The sequence below is a fragment of the Oppia nitens genome, unplaced genomic scaffold (genome assembly GCF_028296485.1).
Source record: "Oppia nitens isolate AA-2021 unplaced genomic scaffold, nextdenovo-longstitch-racon4-pilon3 scaffold3_pilon_pilon_pilon, whole genome shotgun sequence".
NCBI lineage: Eukaryota > Metazoa > Arthropoda > Arachnida > Sarcoptiformes > Oppiidae > Oppia > Oppia nitens.
The window spans coordinates 8,187,391-8,206,976 of record NW_026533221.1 but is presented as its reverse complement, the minus strand read 5'-3'; the positions used below and the strand labels follow the sequence as shown (position 1 = coordinate 8,206,976).

The 19,586-nt window shown below is 32.2% G+C and overlaps 9 protein-coding genes across 9 annotated transcripts; 6 read left to right on the top strand and 3 right to left on the bottom strand.

Annotated features, from left to right (window-relative positions):
* The first annotated feature begins 654 nt into the window (after nt 1-654).
* Nucleotides 655-5,699, top strand: LOC128958680 (C2 domain-containing protein 5-like). The gene is made up of 14 exons (XM_054304583.1): nt 655-919; nt 983-1,554; nt 1,823-1,957; nt 2,699-2,883; nt 2,968-3,041; nt 3,111-3,201; nt 3,268-3,860; nt 3,927-4,424; nt 4,508-4,639; nt 4,691-4,853; nt 4,909-5,012; nt 5,074-5,199; nt 5,256-5,402; nt 5,461-5,699. Exons 1-14 carry the CDS (start codon nt 830-832, stop codon nt 5,575-5,577), a joined length of 3,027 nt encoding a protein of 1,008 aa, XP_054160558.1. The 5' UTR covers nt 655-829; the 3' UTR covers nt 5,578-5,699.
* Nucleotides 5,700-6,701: 1,002 nt separating this feature from the next.
* On the top strand, nt 6,702-8,147 carry LOC128958112 (BTB/POZ domain-containing protein 9-like). The gene has a single exon (XM_054303927.1). It carries the CDS (start codon nt 6,702-6,704, stop codon nt 8,145-8,147), a length of 1,446 nt encoding a protein of 481 aa, XP_054159902.1.
* A 358-nt stretch (nt 8,148-8,505) lies between these two features.
* Nucleotides 8,506-9,634, bottom strand: LOC128958688 (probable rRNA-processing protein EBP2). Its single transcript, XM_054304592.1, has one exon. It carries the CDS (start codon nt 9,518-9,520, stop codon nt 8,543-8,545), a length of 978 nt encoding a protein of 325 aa, XP_054160567.1. The 5' UTR covers nt 9,521-9,634; the 3' UTR covers nt 8,506-8,542.
* Nucleotides 9,635-9,690: 56 nt separating this feature from the next.
* LOC128958701 (NADH dehydrogenase [ubiquinone] 1 alpha subcomplex subunit 13-like) lies at nt 9,691-10,445 on the top strand. Its single transcript, XM_054304606.1, has 3 exons — nt 9,691-9,902; nt 9,982-10,132; nt 10,202-10,445. Exons 1-3 carry the CDS (start codon nt 9,800-9,802, stop codon nt 10,407-10,409), a joined length of 462 nt encoding a protein of 153 aa, XP_054160581.1. The 5' UTR covers nt 9,691-9,799; the 3' UTR covers nt 10,410-10,445.
* Nucleotides 10,446-10,829: 384 nt separating this feature from the next.
* Nucleotides 10,830-11,593, top strand: LOC128958699 (uncharacterized). The gene is made up of 2 exons (XM_054304603.1): nt 10,830-10,925; nt 10,994-11,593. Exon 2 carries the CDS (start codon nt 11,026-11,028, stop codon nt 11,530-11,532), a length of 507 nt encoding a protein of 168 aa, XP_054160578.1. The 5' UTR covers nt 10,830-10,925; nt 10,994-11,025; the 3' UTR covers nt 11,533-11,593.
* Nucleotides 11,594-13,009: 1,416 nt separating this feature from the next.
* On the bottom strand, nt 13,010-13,810 carry LOC128958695 (uncharacterized). The gene has a single exon (XM_054304598.1). It carries the CDS (start codon nt 13,684-13,686, stop codon nt 13,069-13,071), a length of 618 nt encoding a protein of 205 aa, XP_054160573.1. The 5' UTR covers nt 13,687-13,810; the 3' UTR covers nt 13,010-13,068.
* Nucleotides 13,811-13,891: 81 nt separating this feature from the next.
* Nucleotides 13,892-15,749, top strand: LOC128958684 (uncharacterized). The gene is made up of 3 exons (XM_054304586.1): nt 13,892-14,501; nt 14,916-15,571; nt 15,707-15,749. Exons 1-2 carry the CDS (start codon nt 13,955-13,957, stop codon nt 15,557-15,559), a joined length of 1,191 nt encoding a protein of 396 aa, XP_054160561.1. The 5' UTR covers nt 13,892-13,954; the 3' UTR covers nt 15,560-15,571; nt 15,707-15,749.
* Nucleotides 15,696-18,294, bottom strand: LOC128958111 (anaphase-promoting complex subunit 4-like). Its single transcript, XM_054303926.1, has one exon. The coding sequence runs from the start codon at nt 18,144-18,146 to the stop codon at nt 15,696-15,698; it is 2,451 nt and encodes an 816-aa protein (XP_054159901.1). The 5' UTR covers nt 18,147-18,294.
* A 120-nt stretch (nt 18,295-18,414) lies between these two features.
* Nucleotides 18,415-19,564, top strand: LOC128958693 (proteasome subunit alpha type-6-like). The gene is made up of 4 exons (XM_054304596.1): nt 18,415-18,627; nt 18,691-18,884; nt 18,942-19,107; nt 19,172-19,564. Exons 1-4 carry the CDS (start codon nt 18,552-18,554, stop codon nt 19,468-19,470), a joined length of 735 nt encoding a protein of 244 aa, XP_054160571.1. The 5' UTR covers nt 18,415-18,551; the 3' UTR covers nt 19,471-19,564.
* Nucleotides 19,565-19,586: the final 22 nt, after the last annotated feature.

Sequence of the window (19,586 nt, the reverse complement as noted above, 5' to 3'; positions counted from 1 at the left end):
ACATATATTTATTATTATATTATACATTATATTTAAAGATTAAATTCTATAATTTTATTTGATTTACAATTTAATTATCATTTAATACTTTTAAAGACCTATAATATAATATTTTATGAGACTTTTATCACAACTTATATAACTAAACTTATATATTATTATAAGATTTTAATACAATTTATATTAATTTATTTAATGTTTATAAAAATAGTCCAAAATTATAAAAATATTTTTTGATATATTATTTTATGGTCAATAAAATTGTTAATCCATTTATTGCGATAGATATTTGTGATCAAATGTAACATTAATACCACTGAGAGGCTTAAAGTTTGCAAACAATTTGATATATATTTTATTATTTTCATTTTTTATAATTAATAAAAATAATATACAAAACTATTTATGAACTGTTTTATATTATCTAATTATATTATATTATATACAATACCAACTAATTAATTGTTTGTGAAATAAAATTTTTAGTTCTAAATATAATATTGTAATTAAAATTAATAATAAAAATAAATTTAATTAATTGCAAAGTTTTTTTGTTACTGTTATTAATATAATGAGTTGAATGTGTTTTTAAAGGTATTTAAAATTAAAGTACTATTACGTCAATCATATGGTGTGACGCATGCGCTCACAATTAGACTGTCTTTTGAAAGATAAACTAAAATACAAAAACTATTAAATAATAATAATATGAATAATAATAATAATAATGTAATAAAACATTTGATGATTTGAGTCGACTATAAATTGTTTGGTTATGCGATGACAAACAAAACACACACACGTGTCATATGATTATATAGTATTGAAAATGCCGGGAAAGGTCAAAGTTCGGGTGTTGGCCGGCCGTAATCTACCCGTTATGGACAAGTCTAGCGATACGTCCGATGCATTTGTTGAGGTTTGCATTGATTATCATGATTTGACCGATCGGTACTCAATGGCCAGTGTGTTGTGATAATAGGTAAAGTTGGGTAACACGACCTACAAGACTGAAGTGTATCGCCGATCACTGAACCCGTTCTGGAAGTCTGAATGGTTTCGATTTGAAGTGGACGACGAAGAACTACAGGACGAACCCTTACAGATACGGGTTATGGATTACGACACATATTCGGCCAACGATGCCATCGGAAAGGTATACATCGATTTGAATCCGTTATTGAGTAAAGACTCGCGACATGTGATGAGCGGTTGGTTTCCAATATATGACACAATGCATGGCATACGGGGAGAGATTAACTGTGTGGTCAAAGTCGCACTATTTTCCGACGCAAACCGATACCGTCAGTCGTCCTGTGGTTTCAAATTTTTCTATTCACCGGCTATTCCCAGTGGGTTTACATGTGATGCTATTTTCGGGTTTGTTGAAGAATTGGTGGTTAATCACGACCCGGAATATCAATGGATCGATAAGATCCGAACCCCTCGTGCCTCAAATGAGGCCCGACAGGCCTTGTTCTCAAAAATTTCGGGTGAAGTTCAACGAAAGATTGGTATTAAAGCCATTGATTTGGGCGGAAATGCTGTCGTCAGGTATGTGTGTGTTTTAACATCATTTTATTTATTACACTAATTAGTCAAATAATTATTGGCAATCATTCAAATGTTATGTGACTTAACATGATTTTAAAAAATTATATTTAGACACTAAAATATTACTAAATTTTAATTATACTGTAAACTTAAATATAAATTTTATATATATTTATTTTATTTGTTTTTATTCTACTTATTTATATCACACGACTTGAGATTTATTCAATTTATTATACTTTTTATTTTATGTTGTCGTTGTCAACAGTTATCAACAATATTTCGATATGGAGGGGGAGTCAGGAATTGTGGTGCGAGGAATCGGTACGGCTGTCCTATTAAAGAAAGTTGAGTCCAGCCATCATTCAGGACCCCTGTCCTCACAGTTTGTTAATACATCTGAGTAAGAATCTGTTTAATGCAGTTATAATAACATGTTTTAAAAAGTAAATGCAAACTAATTTGCAAATTTCATATGTAAGACAAGTCTAGAATTTTAATAGAAATATATAGAAACCCGAACCCAAACAAAGTGTCGCTACTTTTTCATTGTATCAAAATGTTAATCAATGACTGATTTTGGTGTTTCTCTATATCTCTCTTTCTTTTTCCTATTTCTTCATATTTCTCACTTCCTGTTTGTTTGTCAAAACATTTATGTGTTGTCTGACCACTTCTTGACCACTTCTTGATTATATGGTTCATATGTCTGAAACTATAATTTACTAATAATGAAACCACCAAATGATTGATTGACACGAACCGAACCGAACTGACCCAATAGCCAATGTTTAGCTCCAATTGGTGTGGCATTCTTGTCAAACCTTTCGTTATCGATACCTAACAACTGGTCATCCAATTCCTCCACACCATCTCCACCACTAACCCGTAGAACCCCTTCCCCATCTCCACGTTTCTCTTCATCTCTATTCAAACTGATTCGACATTCAGTGAAAAAGAAACGGCCAGTCGTTGGGCTTTCACTCGAAGCCGAGACTTCAATCCCCGAGAACGACAATAAACAAACTAAACCTCTTAAACGTGTTGCCTCACAACCTGTGACCGTAACACAACCCTCGACCAGTGTAACCGACACATTGCCAATAGTGGTACCGTTTGATTACAGTAACGTTTTATTGAGTAGGTCTCCAAATCCAAACGATGATAATCACTTGGCATCCACTTCGCCGCCATTAAATGCTAACATAACACCAACTTCTGTAACGGCGCCCTTTATTACACCAAATAAGTCAATGTCTCCGACAAGAATTAGTCATTTAGGACAAAGAAGACTTTCCGAACCAGACCTGACTGGAACAACACCTAAAGGTTTGGTATAAATTTGTTTATTATTAGCGGTAATTATTATTAGTATTATTTGTTTAACAATTTATATATTTAAATCACATTCAGGATTGAGCTATTTGAGTGGTAGCACCGGTTCGGGTCGTAAATACATTATATCACCGGAGAGTTTTCATCTTTTAGTATGAGTTATTATTTCCCAAATATTATTTTAATATAATATGAACTTAAAAAACTTATTTTATTGATAGGAATATCCTTTTATTACGATGAAGTCATTTCCATCTAACCTTATTCTTCATATCGGAGGTGTTGTCTCCGCCCGTTCCGTTAAATTATTAGGTAAATTAGTTGAATATGAAAAACTGTAATTTTCCGGTAACTGTAAATTATATTTTTAATCAATAGATCAGATCAATAATCCCGACGATCCCGAAACTCGAGACGTTTGGTGGACTGAATTGAGAAAAGAGATTCGTTCGCATAATAGAGCGCTTGCATGTAATGCAGTGTTAGGTTATACGGAATCGACATATATTTGTGATGAGATATGCATTCTGTCGGCTTCGGGTACGGCCGCTGTCCTTAAAACGGGTGATTCTGAACATAACATTTCCAATCTTTTTAATCAAACTTCAATTTACACCTATGATAACAAAAAGGATACAATCATTGAAAATGAATCAAATATTATAAATAAAAATCTTAAAGTAGACATTAGTTTAGCTCAAAATCATATACATTTAGAAGATAAAAGTCAAATGAATCAAAATCATTGTCATTTGTGTCACATTCCTTATTTGGAAACTTCGGTACCATTTCCGGCCACTTTAGTCAAGTGCATGATTTGCAAGAGAGCTAAAGTGCCGGACGTGCTATTTATGACTATTGAGCCGCCAGAAGGAATTCCTACCATAGGTCACGGCACACTCATACAGGCCCGGGTGTGTCGATCCAAAAAAGATTCTAAAGGCGAACAGTGCGCTAAAGAGATATCCGATGTATGTATTGATTTGATTTATAGCAAAATTGTTTAATTATTATAAAAATATAATATTAATTGATAGGGACTTCCGTTTTTGGAGTATGAATTGCATAGACAAATGCTGAGCAAATTAAAAGTCAAAGCAATGAATGCTTTGTTTAACATTTCGATTCAGGTGTCATTCGGTGAGAATATGTTGATAGCTGTGGCCACTGGAACCGGTGCTTTTTTATCACCATTGAGTCCTCCATCTCCACCAAAGATTTCGTCCGGAAAAGGCATTCAATGTTCAAAACTAAATGAAATTCAATCGCTTATTACAGAAAGTATTGTAAAAAATCGCGAACATTATAATCTGACGACAGGTAATACTTCGATACAAAACGGTGTTAATATCAATGAGAATAAGGAAGAGGACAACGAAGATCCAAATGATATGATATTTGATGGCAACAGTAATCCAAAGATTGATTTAAATAATGGAAACAAAGAAAGTTGTGTTCTTTTAGAAGTTGATGACACAGAAGATGCAGATATTATTGCTCTTATGATTGATTCAGACGTTCCTAAAGGATATGAAGTATAAATGATTTACTGTATATAATAGTTAGACTTAATTTCAGTCAATTATTTAGTAAGTAATATATTTTTATACTTATTTAGATATGCAATAGTGAATCATTACCGGGGATGAGAAACCAATTGATTTGCAACTTACAAATGTTTACACAAGTCTATAGGACTAAACTCACATCAATTAAACAATTTGGACATCAATTTGATTGGATTATACAGGTATTTAAATTTAAAAATTATATTAATTACTATTTAATTATTTATTTTTAGAGTCTTTTTGTGAAATATCGTCGTTTGATTCCCTGCTGTCTAACAGATTTAAAATTCAGAGTGGATTTGCCAGAAGCAGATTTAGTACAAATCACAGTCGTTGGCACTGCCATTGGCATCGGTCCACCCGTTAAGACAACAATTAGAAGTCGGAAACACACGGGTTTGTCAATAACATAGCATATGTCTCATTACTACTAAACATTTTTACTGTCTAGAGATTGGAGATTCTGAATTAGTCTTTACAATGGATCCAATTGATGAACAAAAAGCCAGTGATCAAAATGTCCAAAATCTTTGTCCTAATGGAGTACCATATCATGTAATAAATTATTTGTTTTTATTAAAATAAGTTTATTAAAAATATTTAAATTAAATAAAAGATTGCAACCACTGAACACTTTGGCATAGAGTTGACTCCATTGAGTTATATACCCAGCGGTCAAATTGAGAGCTATTTGGGAAATCTTGATTTTTTCTTTATAAGAGAGAGTACTAGTATTAGAGAGGTATTACTTATTATATTAACTGTATTTACTTATTGTCTAATCATTTCTTTGAATAGTTTGGTGGTTTAAGTGGTTTTATACATAGTTTTTTGACTGAAGTGTTTGCTATCGTCCGCTCCCATGTGTCAGCTCTGGGCGGTAATGCTATGACGTCCTTTCATATCACACAACTTCTCCTGATTTATAATCCACATAAAAATCAGGTAATCTCGTCTATAATATAATTATATAATTACCTGTAATAATAATTTGATTAAATAGTCTCAATGTTTGGTCAATGTTGCCGGCGATGCGGTTATTGTCCGCTACGATAACAAAGAGAAGAGTCGAGCAACTAGTGGTCCTTTAGACGCAACTTTAGGCAATAGTTTGGCATAAAATTCAATAAAAAACAATAGTTTTTATAAACTAATGCTTTACTAAGTATTATAAGTAATTCGGTCAATGACTTCATTTTCACTTTATTACAAATCATCATATTATCAAATAATGAAATTTTTTTATTTGTAGTCTATATATAATAACACTAAAATATAATTTTTTTTAATATACCGGTAATACATTTTTAACAAACTTTAGTTATCGATAACACACAGTATTATTATTATATGTATAAAGTTTTATTATAGTATAATAACTTAATAATTTTTTTCTTTAATACTTATTCGTCTATAAATCTATAATGCAATTTATTTATTTGTTAATTTACTTTAACTAGTTTTTGTATTAATCACTGTTTTTTTTGGTAATTTATTTTTTGTTATTTTTTGCATATTTGTAATACTGTACATATTGTGTACAACGAATTGATAAATAAAATCAAAAGGTAACTATAAGACTAATTTTTTTAATAATAAAATTTATTTTACATTTTATAATAATAAATATTTGTTTGGTTATGAATATTGTTGTTATGATTTAGTTTGTTTATCTATAATATTAACAACTAAATTATAATAATTTTATTACTACCTCTAAGTATAGTATATTTTAATACCTTAGCAATACTAGTGTATAAAATATAATACAGTATAATAGTAATGATAGTGTAATCTTAATATCAAAGTTCAAAACAGTTGTTAAAAGTTTTTATCAATTCATATATTAATACAATAATACATCAAAACATTATATAGTATTTCCTAAAATACTTTTATATTTTATTAAATATAAGATTTAAATAATATTTAGTTTTGTTACATATTTCCATTGATGAAATCTCTTATATATTTATAGAAAATATTGATATTATTATTATTAAATAACATTTAGTTAGTAATCAATTGTATTTATCATTAATTGAATCGATATTACATTAATATTAATATTAATTTAATTTATTATATTATAATTAACACTCAATTTGTGTGAATAGAGAGTCAATTTAAAATGCAATTTATAGACAATCCCTGCAAACAAAGCTTGAGTTTGTATTTTATTGAATGATTGACTCATTTAGGACTCAATTGGTTTAAAGACTGACCACAACAACAACTGATCCAATGTCTAAACGATCGCTTGAATGCCATTCAACAACATCTACACCAACAGTCACTGATGAAGTACACAACAAGAAGTGTATGACAATGAAAACACAGCCAATTATCATCAAAATTGATCACAAAAATGATGAAGACTTCAATCGCAATCAACAACTGTTGAAAAACAAACGATTGGATGACAACACAACTGACATCAGGTTTGTTGTCGACAATATCGATATACCCGCACATCGAGAGGTGATTGAAATCTTAAAGGATAAGAGACAACTGGTTAGAGAAGCCATAGAAAGAGAGAGAAGACACGCACAACAAGAGAATGTAGAAGAAGCGAGTGTTTTCCAAATGACTGGAACTACTGTCGATGCTTTCAAAAAACTTCTTGAATATATATATTACGGACGAGTCGAGTGCGAACTCTCGGTGGCCATAGAGTTGGCCTCAACGGCACTTAAACTAAAGTTTCATCCATTGGTCGCTACATTGGCTCAAAACTTGGCGATTCACAAGAGGTCTTGTCTTAGTATTCATTCTGTCGATGAATTATATCACATCGCGAAGAGTTCATTGAATAAAGATCTTATGAATGGTTGCGTCAAATTTATGGACGAAAAGGCCCGCGATATCAATGACGTGTACCGATTGCGCGATATTATGCCGCGAGACCCGACAAATGTGTTGATCTATAAGTTGGATAAACTCAGATATAATAATTATTTACACTTTCTATTACCCGAAGAGTGTGAAGTATGTTTTGAGGTGAGTTTGTCCACGAATCGCAAGGATTGGATTGTTGTCCTCAAAAACAATGAGATTTGGACTAAGTTTTGGAATTGGGTTTACTTTGAGGAAAAACGAATCAAATACGTGAAGATTATGATTACAGACTCCAGAAGCTCTTTCAATATCCGCGACTTAGTATTTGATGATAACTTTCTCATCAAACGGGCTAACGTTGAACTTGAATTTGACAGACAAACGGGTTATTTGATCCCAAAACACGATGTCAGCAAATATCCCATTCGTAATACTAAACAGTTCTTAGACTTTCAAAATGGAATTTTCACGTTTTGCAACTCAATTGCTTCCCTCAAAGATAAGGAAACCAATTATTATTACCACAATATAGGTGACGGCAATTTCCTCGAGTTCTATCTCTCCCAGACATGTCTTATAGATAGATTCAGAGTACGGCTCTGGGATTTAGATAGTCGTACCTATGATTTCAAAGTACAAGTCAAAAATGAAGACGAAGATGAATATATCGATATTAAAGACAATAATGACTCTCTATTTAGAAAAAAGAATTCCTGGGTTACGGTTGATCTGAGAGGTCGTCGACCTGTCCGATGGATACGCATAACTGGATTAAAAGTCACAGTATCATCAAAGGACACAGAGTTTGCTATCATTGACTTTGAGTGTCCATCAACTCAACGAGTATTATAAATAACAATAAGTAAACAATCATTTGAAAAATGACATTAAATTTATCAAAAATACAGTATTGATATAATGCGTGCACTAATTCATATGTACGCTATAATACCGTTTTATATTTCATTAATATCTAAACATAATTCATTTCACTTTAATTTACATAAATTAATATCATTGCCATTTTTGATGATTTTTTTGTTAAATTACTGCCAATTATCAACTTTTATGAACATTTATTAGCAAATTAGACAAAACAAAATTTTATGAATAGATATCATTTGATTTCTTATGTTATAAATGTTAAATCTATTGATTTTCATTTAATTAAATTGTTTAAAATGAAACATTAAAATATATTTAGTCATTAAATAAATACAAAATTAAATGGAAAACAAATAATGTGTTTATCGTTTATTTCTATTTCTCTGTCGAACCGATTTTCCCGGACGTGCTTTGCCTTTACTATTGGCTTTTGAGTGTTTATTTCGGCTAAATTTGGTCATATCTGCCGAACTGTTCGACGAGTTATACTTCGATCGTTTCTTTTGTCCGCCGTATCCAAACCTCGCGCTCTTATACTTCTGTTTCTTGTTTTGTTTCATTTGTTTTCCTTTGCCTTTACCACCACTACTACTACCGCCCGCCTGATTGTCATTGTGTTGGTTGTCTAAAAAGTTAAGATTATCATCTTTTCCTGTCTTATACTTCTTGAGCCGATTCATTATTTCTCGTTTTTCTTTTTGTCTCTTAAGCATCACTTCTGTCTGAATCCTTTTGCCGTATTTTTTTAATTCTCGCATTTTCTTTGCCTTATCCGAGGCTTCAATTGCTGATTGTTTTCTGATAAGATTTTCACGTACTTTCTTCATGTGGTCATCGTTTTTGGCCATTTCGGCGAAATAATCGTTCGGCCGTTTGGTTATGATTCCCAATTTTTTAAGTCTAGGAATACCTTCGAGGACAGCGGTTTGTGCCCTACGATAGAAAAGCATTTCGCGCTTAAAATCGTTGTCTGCTTTGTCAGACAATTCATTATCTTCGGCAGCAATTTCTCCTCTTTTGTTTAGTTTGAGATCAATGTCGCCAAACATTTGTTGCACTTCTGGTGTCACTTTGGCCGGTAAGTCAACCGAATCAAGCCGTTCAATCCAATCCATGTCGAGCCGAATCTGATCCAACTTAGCTTTCATGGCTGTCTTATCGTTGATGTGCTCTTCAACAGGTCTAAGAGCCACCACTTGATTGAGTCCAGTCTTCAGCTCTCCCTTAGCGAAAGCTTTCTGTAACTCTTCGTCCGAATCGACAGACAGTCCGTCATCACTATCGCTGTCATCTGATGAGTGTCTGTGCTGTAAGTCTAGCAATAATTTCTTGCGACCCATACTTCTTGTGGTTTAAACAGTTGTCACTTCAAAGTCATTACTTTGAAAATCACATTTAAATCAACAAAACGTCGCAAACGTTGTAAACATGTGTTTATTGAATGCAATCAACACTTCAATGGGTTTCACATAAATGTTGTCAACGTTTCACATATTATGGGATTTCAATGACTAATCGGTCCCTAAGTTTGCAAAAAAATAAACACAAGATTTGTGAAAAACAATGCATTAATTTGAGGATCAATTGTAGTGATATCCGGGTGACCACTGAAGCTAATCATGAGTTCCGATTCGACGGCCAGTTTCAGACAGGAAATGCCACCGAAAGGTGGATACGCGGACATACAGTACGGCCGCGTTTTGCCGCAAAAACTGTTCAAAAGTAAGTGATTTTTATTTACAATATCTGTTGATATATGACTAATACGACTGTCCTTTGATGTCCTCTAACTGATCTGAAGACTGGACATTGATGACAATGCATGTAGTGATGACAGGATATGCATTGTATTATATGAATAAAAGGAGGAAATATATGGGAAAACTGATGATTGAACGTTTCGATCACTTCAATGCCATCGAACCACTTATTCAGGCGGAAAGGGATCGAGCGTTAGGACATCACTGACCACTTGACCATCAATTGACACTAACTCTCTATTTATTAATTTTATTCTTTAGATATTTACGTCACTTGAGATACAATCGTGAAGTGGAGAGAGATCTCATGAAACGGGTTCCCGACTGGAAGGTCGGCACTCTCTGGGGTCGACCTGTCTATAGTACACTACCTGACGGTGCACTACCCGATGTGACTCTCAATGAGTTTTACGCTCACAGACACTCTCAGCAATGGAGAGATTATGTCTTCCCCGATAAATGGACATAAAATTACATTTAGTTTATATTATATAATAGATAATAAAATGTCAATTAGTTTAATATCAATTAATATTGCTGTAGATTTTAAGTTAAATTAAAAATTTGAATATTGACTTATAATTGATTTAACATTGATTATTGTAAAATCATTATTGTTGTCAATAATAATATCTGTAAAATATTAAATCAATAAAATAGTTGATTTTAATTTGTTTTAATAACTTTTGTTAGAACTACTGTATTAGTGTATATATAACATATGATATACAATACATATTAAATATATATGTATAGCATTAAATATAGTAAATAATTATTTTTATTATATCAGTTGTTTAAACAATACTGACAATAATTAATAATTAGTGCTTTAACATCAATCGTATTGTTTATTAATTAAAGTTTGTAGAAGTGTTTAGAGATTAAATTGATTTGAAAATATCAAAAATAGAGATTTCATAACCTTTTTTAGTTATGCGGATAATAATCGTTTTGTTTCCCTGACATCTCACTGATAATAATTGTATGACATATAAAATCACGTAATTTTATGATTAAAAGTTGTTTTAAAAAAATTACTTGATTTTATAGTGAAAACAGTGCACTAAAACAACAACAACAACATGTCTGTCCCATCAACCGATACCACACTTCCCGTAACCGATAATATTGTCCGTAACACCAAATATGACCGCGATTTCTACTTTTTGGGCAAATCTGTATTAAGACTAGGAATATGTATATTCATTGTGACAATTGTAGCAAAGTTTGCTTTTGGGGACAATGTGTCGCCAATATTAATAACAGTGCTCTGCGTTATCGGTGTCTTATTAATTATATTAGGAATCATTCGCATCACCTGTTCCTATAGATCCGTTAGAAGACACCAATTATCAAATGGTCGGTCACGGGATGAACCGGTACACGTGTCCACTATTTCTAACTTTCGGGCCTTCATTCGAGATAATAGTCGACAAAATGATAGACCAGTCGTACAATTGGAGGACAGACCTCCACTTTATTCTAATAATCATTTAAATTACGGCACAACGTCTGTAATGTCAATACTTCCCAATTATGATCCACCGCCCAGTTATGAACAAAGTCAATACAATACGAGACAAAGTTAAATAACTGACCACTTTATCAAATAAATTATAATTCAATATATTTTTTAATTATCAAAAAAATCTCACTAATCTAATGATTTGAAAACTTTTTCCATTTATAATAATAATTATTTTTAATTAATAAGTAATCTATAAAATGTTTGTATAATATTTTGATATTAACATTAAATGATTTAGCCTATTATTATCTATGACAATTTATGTATATAACGATTATAGTATAATAAAAAGTTTTATAGTAAAATAAATTGTTTACATTATACAGTATTAATAGTATGAGTGATCACGAGAATATTTTGTCTTTAATAACATACAGTTAATTATTTGAAAAAACTTATATTTAAATAATTTATCAATTATTTGCATATTTTATGGTTTTATGAGATAATTTTGTGCGATAATGTTATCACTGACTAAATTAGTCTTAATTTTTATATCACTTGAGCTACAAATATCTTATGGTGTAAACCATGGTAAGCAAAATATTTGACAATTATAACAAAATAAAATATTATTAAATATTGAAAAATCTAACAAAAAAATAATTATATAGTCTTTGCTGACAGTAATGTCAAGAGTTCTTCAAACACATCAAATGATTTTATCATTTGGCCCATCATTTGCATTGCAGTAGTTTTCTTAGTATTTGTAATTACTGGTCTTATTTGGTATATTTATGGCAACATTTAATATTTTTTAAAACTAATTTAATTAATTAAACTTTTTTATTATTTAAGGGCGTTATTGAAGTTTCGGATAGTTTTAAAGGAAATGGACAATCATTTCAAACGAATGAATGAAAATAAGACAACAAAAAATACAAACATTTAATGATTTTATCATTTATTCATCAAATACTGAATATTTGTAATTATTGATTATATTTTTATAAAAAGATATTAGTTTTGATAACTTTTTATTTAGTTTTGTTGTAATAATCTTCATTAAACTTTAAATTATTAGTAAAAGTAATAAATTTTCAAATTTCAATAATATTTATACTTTGTAACTACAATAAATAATTTTATATTACAACTTAACACAAACATATAGTTTAGTGTTATAATTAATTTATAAGATTATAACTTATAATTTATAAGATATTGATTAATTTATATTAACTATTATCAATATATGATGATTATTACTATCACTGATTAATGATTACAATACTTCCAAATATCGTATTAAGTATTGTATAGTATGCTATAATTATTTTAAAAATGTTTTTTACAATATAATTATCAATTAATATTACTACAGTATTTATCAAAAATAGTTTTCTGTCTAATTTATATTATATTAACAATTTAATAATATATTTTCCTTAATGTAAAAATATTTCTATTATACCAACACTGATAAAGATAAGAAAAATTAGATTTTATTTTTACTTATTTATATAGAACTTAATAAAGAGTATATTTAATACTCAAAAAAAAGTTTAGAGTAATTAATTGTAAGAATTTAATTAAATAATATGCAAACCTTTATTCTGACATAATTTCTATTTCAATCTCATATTTAATGGTTTAATCACTGTTGATGTCGATGTCTTCTAAGGAATGGTGAGTGTCTACCATTGTGTGGTCGATAAGGTGTTGCTCCCAGTTCTCTAAGAATTGGTTCGAGTCTTTCAGCAGTTGTCAGAACCATATTTTGGTTGACGTTATGTAAGAGGAATACCTGGTTTGGGCCGTAAAACATAATATTATGTCTAATACCATACGGTGTTTCTCGGGGTTCTATGAGATACACACCATTTTCAGGGGGTGTCACCAACATAGCTATACCTGAGTTGCCCAGAGTAACCAGTGCTCCAACACCATCTTCAATTGGTTCCTCGACTACCTCTATATCGTAGTCTTCTTTAGATCGTATGTTATGCAATATATTACTATAGACTCCCCGACAGACAGGACACCGGTTGTGTTGTTGACTCCACTCCTTAATACAGGAATAACAAAACTCATGCAAACACCGGTTAGTGTACGCCCTGTTCTGTACCCGATTGAGACATACGGGACAATCGGGAGAACCCACTTCATCGGGAATTATAGTTTGCGATGTGATTCCTCGTCGGCTTGAATTGGTCTTTGAACTCGAAGTACTTGAATGAGAACTAGTATTCGAGTTATTATTGTTGTTTGACATGTCTAATGGCTATCGATTTATTTTTGTTTTTTGTGGTCAAATTAAGTGATAATCCCTCAGTTATTATATCCCTGTGCAGCACTCGTTGGGATTTAATTTATGACTTTTTCTACTTTTGTTTAATATTTTTTAAATTATAAATTTTAAATATTACAACAATTACAACAATTACAACAATAATTTTTTAATTTCTTAAATTAAAGTTTAGTTATTCTTAGTCTTTAATTAAATTCCATTAAATTGTTACCAGAGATCGTAATATTAAGAAATGTCTGGAAATCAATACTTTCTGGGTTTGGATCCATTGATTCCTGAAAATCAGGATCAACAACAAATGGACTCTCAGAGAAAACAATTAGATCCATCACTATTAGAGCCAAACTATGAAGGAATTGGTTACGACACAGTCGCTAATTGGCCCGACTATTACCCGACTTGGAACAGAGCTGGTGAAGGACTCATGAAACCATGGCCTCGTCAGATACAACAACAACAACCGCCAGACCCTGACTATCAACACTATTTGCAGATTTTAGCAAATCATGGAAATGGATATCTTATAACAGACAAGATATCACTGGGAGATACACGTCATGACCACCACATTATGAAAGTATGTAAATTAGTTAACAATGAGCCAACCGATCAGTTCTTTGCGTGTAAAATAGTTTCTTTAGCTCACTATAGGGTAGAATTGGAAACCATTGATAAGTCGGTGGAGGCGTTCCGTAAAGAGGCATATCTTCTGCTTCGTATGAATCACAATAATATTATCAAAGCGCTCGACTTCATTGAGTTATCCGATCGACAAACAGGCGGAGCCGATCTATGTTGTAAGCACCGTTTTTTATATTATTTACACGCGCTATTGTTTCAATCATTTTAATTGTATTTCACGCGATATTTACACGTATTTTTATAATTAATAAATTAAAAGTAAATAAGTTTAAGCAAAAATAAGATCATTTTCTATTTAACTAACCTAACCTATTTACACAATTGTTAACATAACCTAATCTATTGTATTAGTGTTCGCTCCGTTACCTAACCTGGTGTTCGGACCGCAACCTTAACCTAATTATAATGGTATTATACAAATGTATTATATGATTACTGTATAATAGTAATAGCTGTCAATAGCGCGTGAAATATAATTAAAATGATTGAAACAATAGCGCGTGTAAATAATTTAAAAAACGGTGCTTACAAGATAGATTTTAGCCAAACAGGCTTTCCATTCAATTACTGTGCCTTCACTATGGAGCTGATGGACGGACATCTAAATAAGTTTATGAAGTCATTTGAAAATTGGTGTTTACCAGAGTATTATTGCCGACTTTGGGTTCGCGACATCTCTAATGCATTGTTTTATATGCAAACAACATTCAAAGGTAAGTCATATACAGTGTCACATATGTCACTAAATCCAACCAACATTGTCTACAAAGTATACAACAGTCCATCCGATAAATTGAATCCACAATATATCTTCAAATTAGTAGATTTCGAGGAATGCTTCATCTATGAGAACAATGAACCCGATTTACTACTAATCAATGAATTGGATGAAGTCTATACACAAGCTATGAGTGCGCCTGAAATGGATGACCCGTCGGAAAACACACGCACCCATCCTAATGATATGTATAGTTTGGGCAAAACTCTAGATTATTCATTTTGCGGTTCGGGATTATGGAGAACACAACGCTTTGAGGAACGGTATGCCGAACACTGTAACCCACAACAGGCACAGTATTTGATGTATGACTTCATACGCAAACTAACTGTTGTTGATCCTGAAGCTAGACTGACAGCATTACAAGCATTACATCACCCATGGCTTAACCCACCTGCTCAAGATCACTTTATGTAGGTTACCATTTTGGTAATACCTGTTTTGTCCATTAGTATAAATAAAGTTCTATACAATTAGTACAAGTAGTATAAACTTTAATAAATTAAATAATTTGTTTTTTTTTTAATTATAATTAACAACAAAAAATATTCGGTTAAATTATAGTCTCTTTAAAACTCATTGATTTATCAGTCGATTGTCCCGAAACACTACTACTGTTGAGATCATTCATAATTTCTGACTGTTCTTCGTCGTCATCTTCAGACACATCCATTTCAAAGAGTCTAACTCTGCGTTTAGATGCAAATGAAAGACAGGCCACTTTGCGGACACCACTCACAGCAAACATAACCATATTATCCAAAGTTCGGAATATAAATCCCGATTCCGATGAAAATGAATTTATGTCAAAATTTATTGAATTTATGTGATTAAAATCACCTGAAATTGGCTTAAAATTATTGTCCAATAAATTGAGTGGCATTTGAACCAAAAATGATTGATTGGACTCTTCATCAGTTAATAACAAAGTTATTATGTTTTCTGTATAAAACTGAGAGTCTATAAGAGATAATAGTTTTGAGTTAAAATAGAAAACAATAGACACGACATCAATGGCACAATGATTAGCAATTGTTTGACGAATTATAAACATTTGTTTGTTTGGTTTACTTTTGTTTATAAAAGACAAATAAAAATATCCTAAACTGATATTTGATATGTGATTGACTTTAAGTAATTCATTGCTTGGTATATATAACAAGTCTGATAACTTTGAACGCAAGCCATTGCCGAGTGAGTCAGTGATGACATTGAATGGTCCGGTGAATGCCAACCGAACCGATTGATCCAGAAGTTTATGTTCACCAATGAATGAGGTTTTAGATTTGTGTTCGTAAAGATATAAAGTTTTTGGATCAGTATTAGTCAGATTTGGTCTCTCTTCTAAATATTGAATCCATGGATTTATGGTAATATCATTGATTGATGAATTGATTGATGTCAGGTCTTTATCTTTAAGATATTGTCCAACTCTTTCTAATGTAAAATTACTAGCAGTTGGTCGGCTTGTATTAGATGATGACTCAAACTCGAAGTTCTCTTTAATAAATTCAGTAACAAATTGGATGTCCTGTTGCGAGACTTTAGTTAACTCGCTTTGAGAGGACGGCTCGTTATCTAAGAGTCTGACCATTGCTGTGTATAGCCATCGTATAAATGCTTTAACATTTCGCATAGAGTTATCAATCACTTGCTGTAATTCAGTTGATTTTAATAGAAAAGATCCGATAGTTTTTAAAGTATTATTGACGGCAACGATGTCGAGACCAACTTCGCCAAACTTCTCCTCCCAAAGAGCCATACCCTTCAATGTATTAAAATGACAGTAAATGTGCTGAAGAACTCTTTCAACATTTTTAACGACGAGCTTCTGTATGTTAGAATAGGCCAACTCTATGGAATGTCCTAACTTTTTGAGACCTTTATCTGTTAGATCATTGAGAAACTTTTCGAGTGAAGCGCTGGCTTTTCCCAACACCAACAGCTCTAAAAACTCGTCGGCCATCAGCGGTATTAAGTTATCTTTAGTCTCAGCGCTTGATTTTGAATGACTTCTCTGTAGTGACACATAATTGGATAGTTTTGAGTCAATCTCAACCATGACATCTTCCCACGCTTCAAGAATTTCGCGCATCGTTTCATTCAAATAAGACAATTGAGAGATGGATTGGGCGTAGATTTGAGAGATCATCAATATTTCATAACTTCTTTGCTTTAAAACATTCAGATTATAGCTAATCATTGAATAACGACTATTCGTAATGTTTTCTTCAAGACATTCGTCGTCAATATATTCAACAAATGCAGTGATTAGCGACAGATCACTGGAAAGCGCTAAATATCTGATGGGATTATTGTCTGTCATATAAAATTTGGCCATTTTATAGACACCGAAAGCGTATAACTCAATAAAACCATTTTCAGTTCCGATGGCCAATACATTCAATGTCTTCTGGTTTTCCACTTTCATCATATCATTAATGTTGTCGTCTGATGTCTTACGACTTGATCCTCTCATAAACCCTTTGGGAACTGAATTAGCTTTTGGTAAAAGACTAATAAACGGTGAAATTGCCGAATATTTGTCCGATAAATTCAAACGATTAATATCACTGTTGAAATTGGACGAAACCGACGGTTCCTTTTGTTGCCAATTAATACAATTGATTTTACCGTCGATGACAATCTTGTGCAACATTTTGGATGTCTCGACGTCGTGCAAAAACAGACACGACTTGCCATCTTTGGTGTCACTCGAATCGATATCGCACTCGTAAGCAATGGCCAGTATTTTGCCGTCGGGTCGCCATTCAATGTCCCGGACAAATCTTGCCGTAGTTGTGTCGGTCTTGTCGTCGGCCAATGTCTTGAGTTTGGGTTTCGGCAAATGCCATATCTTTTGCCACGAATAGAGCCGATGGACAACAATGTCGGCGCTCTTCAGTGCGAATACAATGAGATCCATCTTTGGGTTCCATTTCATAACATCTATTTCGCCCGATATGTGGCCAGAGATCTCGTCCATACACCGAAAGTATACCATTTTTACCGATTGATTGGTCACTATTATCACCGCATTATTAGTCAACAAATATTATATAAATTCAAACAAAACACTCTTTATATTCAAATTTCATAATAAATTCATTGAAATAATTAGTTTTCAATGTATTGTCATTAACTTTGAGCCCAATTATTGCATTCAATTGTTGTGTAATCAATGATTCCAATGAATGATTCCCTCAATACATATCACTCCCAATCACTTCAAACTGATTACACTATTTGTGAATTGAATACAAAGTGAACGTAATATGTGTTGAGTTTGAGTCCAAACAAGTGCTGAATCACTGAATGAATTGAATATTGTTTTTGTTATTCAAGTATTTCATTGAATTGTCAATCAATTGATCGCTTATTTGGTTATTATCTGAACAATTAAGAAGAGATGTCAAGAGGAAGTTCAGCGGGTTTTGACCGACACATCACTATTTTTTCACCCGAAGGACGTCTATATCAAGTCGGTTGGTATCCGTTACTCAAAACTGTTGACAAAAGTAATTGATTGCATTGTTTTGTGTCCGCAGAGTATGCTTTCAAAGCCATAAATCAGGCGTCGATCACCTCATTGGGTCTCAAAGGTAAAGACTGTGCTGTTGTCGTAACACAGAAGAAAGTGGCCGACAAACTGATCGATCCGTCGTCTGTGACTAATCTTTACCGTATTACACCAAACATTGGATGTGTCATCACTGGTATTGTTCCCGACTCTGTGTCACAGGTAATACTTGGTATTAATGGTTAAGACATAATAATAAATACTTAAATTGATATTCAGGTGCAAAGGGCTCGTTATGAAGCGGCAAACTTCAAGTATAAGTACGGCTATTCAATGCCTATTGAAGTGTTAGCCCGAAAACTGGCTGATATCGCTCAGGTGTACACACAAAATGCCGAAATGAGACCATTAGGCACTTCAATGATGTTAATTGCTTACGAAGAAGGTTTACATTGCATCCATAGTTTATTTCTTTTAATAATCAATGTTTAACTTTACTTCACTATCAGGTAAACCACTGCTATTTAAGACAGATCCGGCCGGTTATTACTGTGGATACCGAGGTTGTGCTGTTGGCGTCAAAGCAGTTGAGGCGCAAAATCAATTGGAAAAGAAGCTGAAGAAGCGAACTGATTACGACCAGAAGGAAACCATTCAATTGGCGATTACAACACTTTCTAATGTATTGTCAATTGAATTCAAACCCAATGAGGTTCAGGTGGGAATAGTAGACAGCAGTGGTTTATTTCGGGCGCTAACCGAACAGGAAATTGAACACCACTTGACACTAATTGCCGAAAAAGATTGATTTCAGTTGATATTTATTTTACTGATTTTTCATATTAAATAAAAATATTTTTAAAAAATAAACTTATGTTTATATTTTTGGACATTTCATTTACCGGTAATAAACTTTTGAATTAT

Coding starts and splice junctions, on each gene's coding strand:
- LOC128958680 (XM_054304583.1), top strand. CDS start 830: ATGCCGGGAAAGGTCAAAGTTCGGGTGTTGGCCGGCCGTAATCTACCC. Junction 3,202..3,267: donor CCGTTCCGTTAAATTATTAG/GTAAATTAGTTG, acceptor TTTAATCAATAG/ATCAGATCAATAATCCCGAC. Junction 4,640..4,690: donor AATTTGATTGGATTATACAG/GTATTTAAATTT, acceptor ATTTATTTTTAG/AGTCTTTTTGTGAAATATCG.
- LOC128958112 (XM_054303927.1), top strand. CDS start 6,702: ATGTCTAAACGATCGCTTGAATGCCATTCAACAACATCTACACCAACA.
- LOC128958688 (XM_054304592.1), bottom strand. CDS start 9,520: ATGGGTCGCAAGAAATTATTGCTAGACTTACAGCACAGACACTCATCA.
- LOC128958701 (XM_054304606.1), top strand. CDS start 9,800: ATGAGTTCCGATTCGACGGCCAGTTTCAGACAGGAAATGCCACCGAAA. Junction 9,903..9,981: donor GCCGCAAAAACTGTTCAAAA/GTAAGTGATTTT, acceptor ACTGATCTGAAG/ACTGGACATTGATGACAATG. Junction 10,133..10,201: donor CAGGCGGAAAGGGATCGAGC/GTTAGGACATCA, acceptor TTTATTCTTTAG/ATATTTACGTCACTTGAGAT.
- LOC128958699 (XM_054304603.1), top strand. CDS start 11,026: ATGTCTGTCCCATCAACCGATACCACACTTCCCGTAACCGATAATATT.
- LOC128958695 (XM_054304598.1), bottom strand. CDS start 13,686: ATGTCAAACAACAATAATAACTCGAATACTAGTTCTCATTCAAGTACT.
- LOC128958684 (XM_054304586.1), top strand. CDS start 13,955: ATGTCTGGAAATCAATACTTTCTGGGTTTGGATCCATTGATTCCTGAA. Junction 14,502..14,915: donor GTTATCCGATCGACAAACAG/GCGGAGCCGATC, acceptor TTAGCCAAACAG/GCTTTCCATTCAATTACTGT.
- LOC128958111 (XM_054303926.1), bottom strand. CDS start 18,146: ATGGTATACTTTCGGTGTATGGACGAGATCTCTGGCCACATATCGGGC.
- LOC128958693 (XM_054304596.1), top strand. CDS start 18,552: ATGTCAAGAGGAAGTTCAGCGGGTTTTGACCGACACATCACTATTTTT. Junction 18,628..18,690: donor AGGACGTCTATATCAAGTCG/GTTGGTATCCGT, acceptor TTGTGTCCGCAG/AGTATGCTTTCAAAGCCATA. Junction 18,885..18,941: donor TTCCCGACTCTGTGTCACAG/GTAATACTTGGT, acceptor ATTGATATTCAG/GTGCAAAGGGCTCGTTATGA.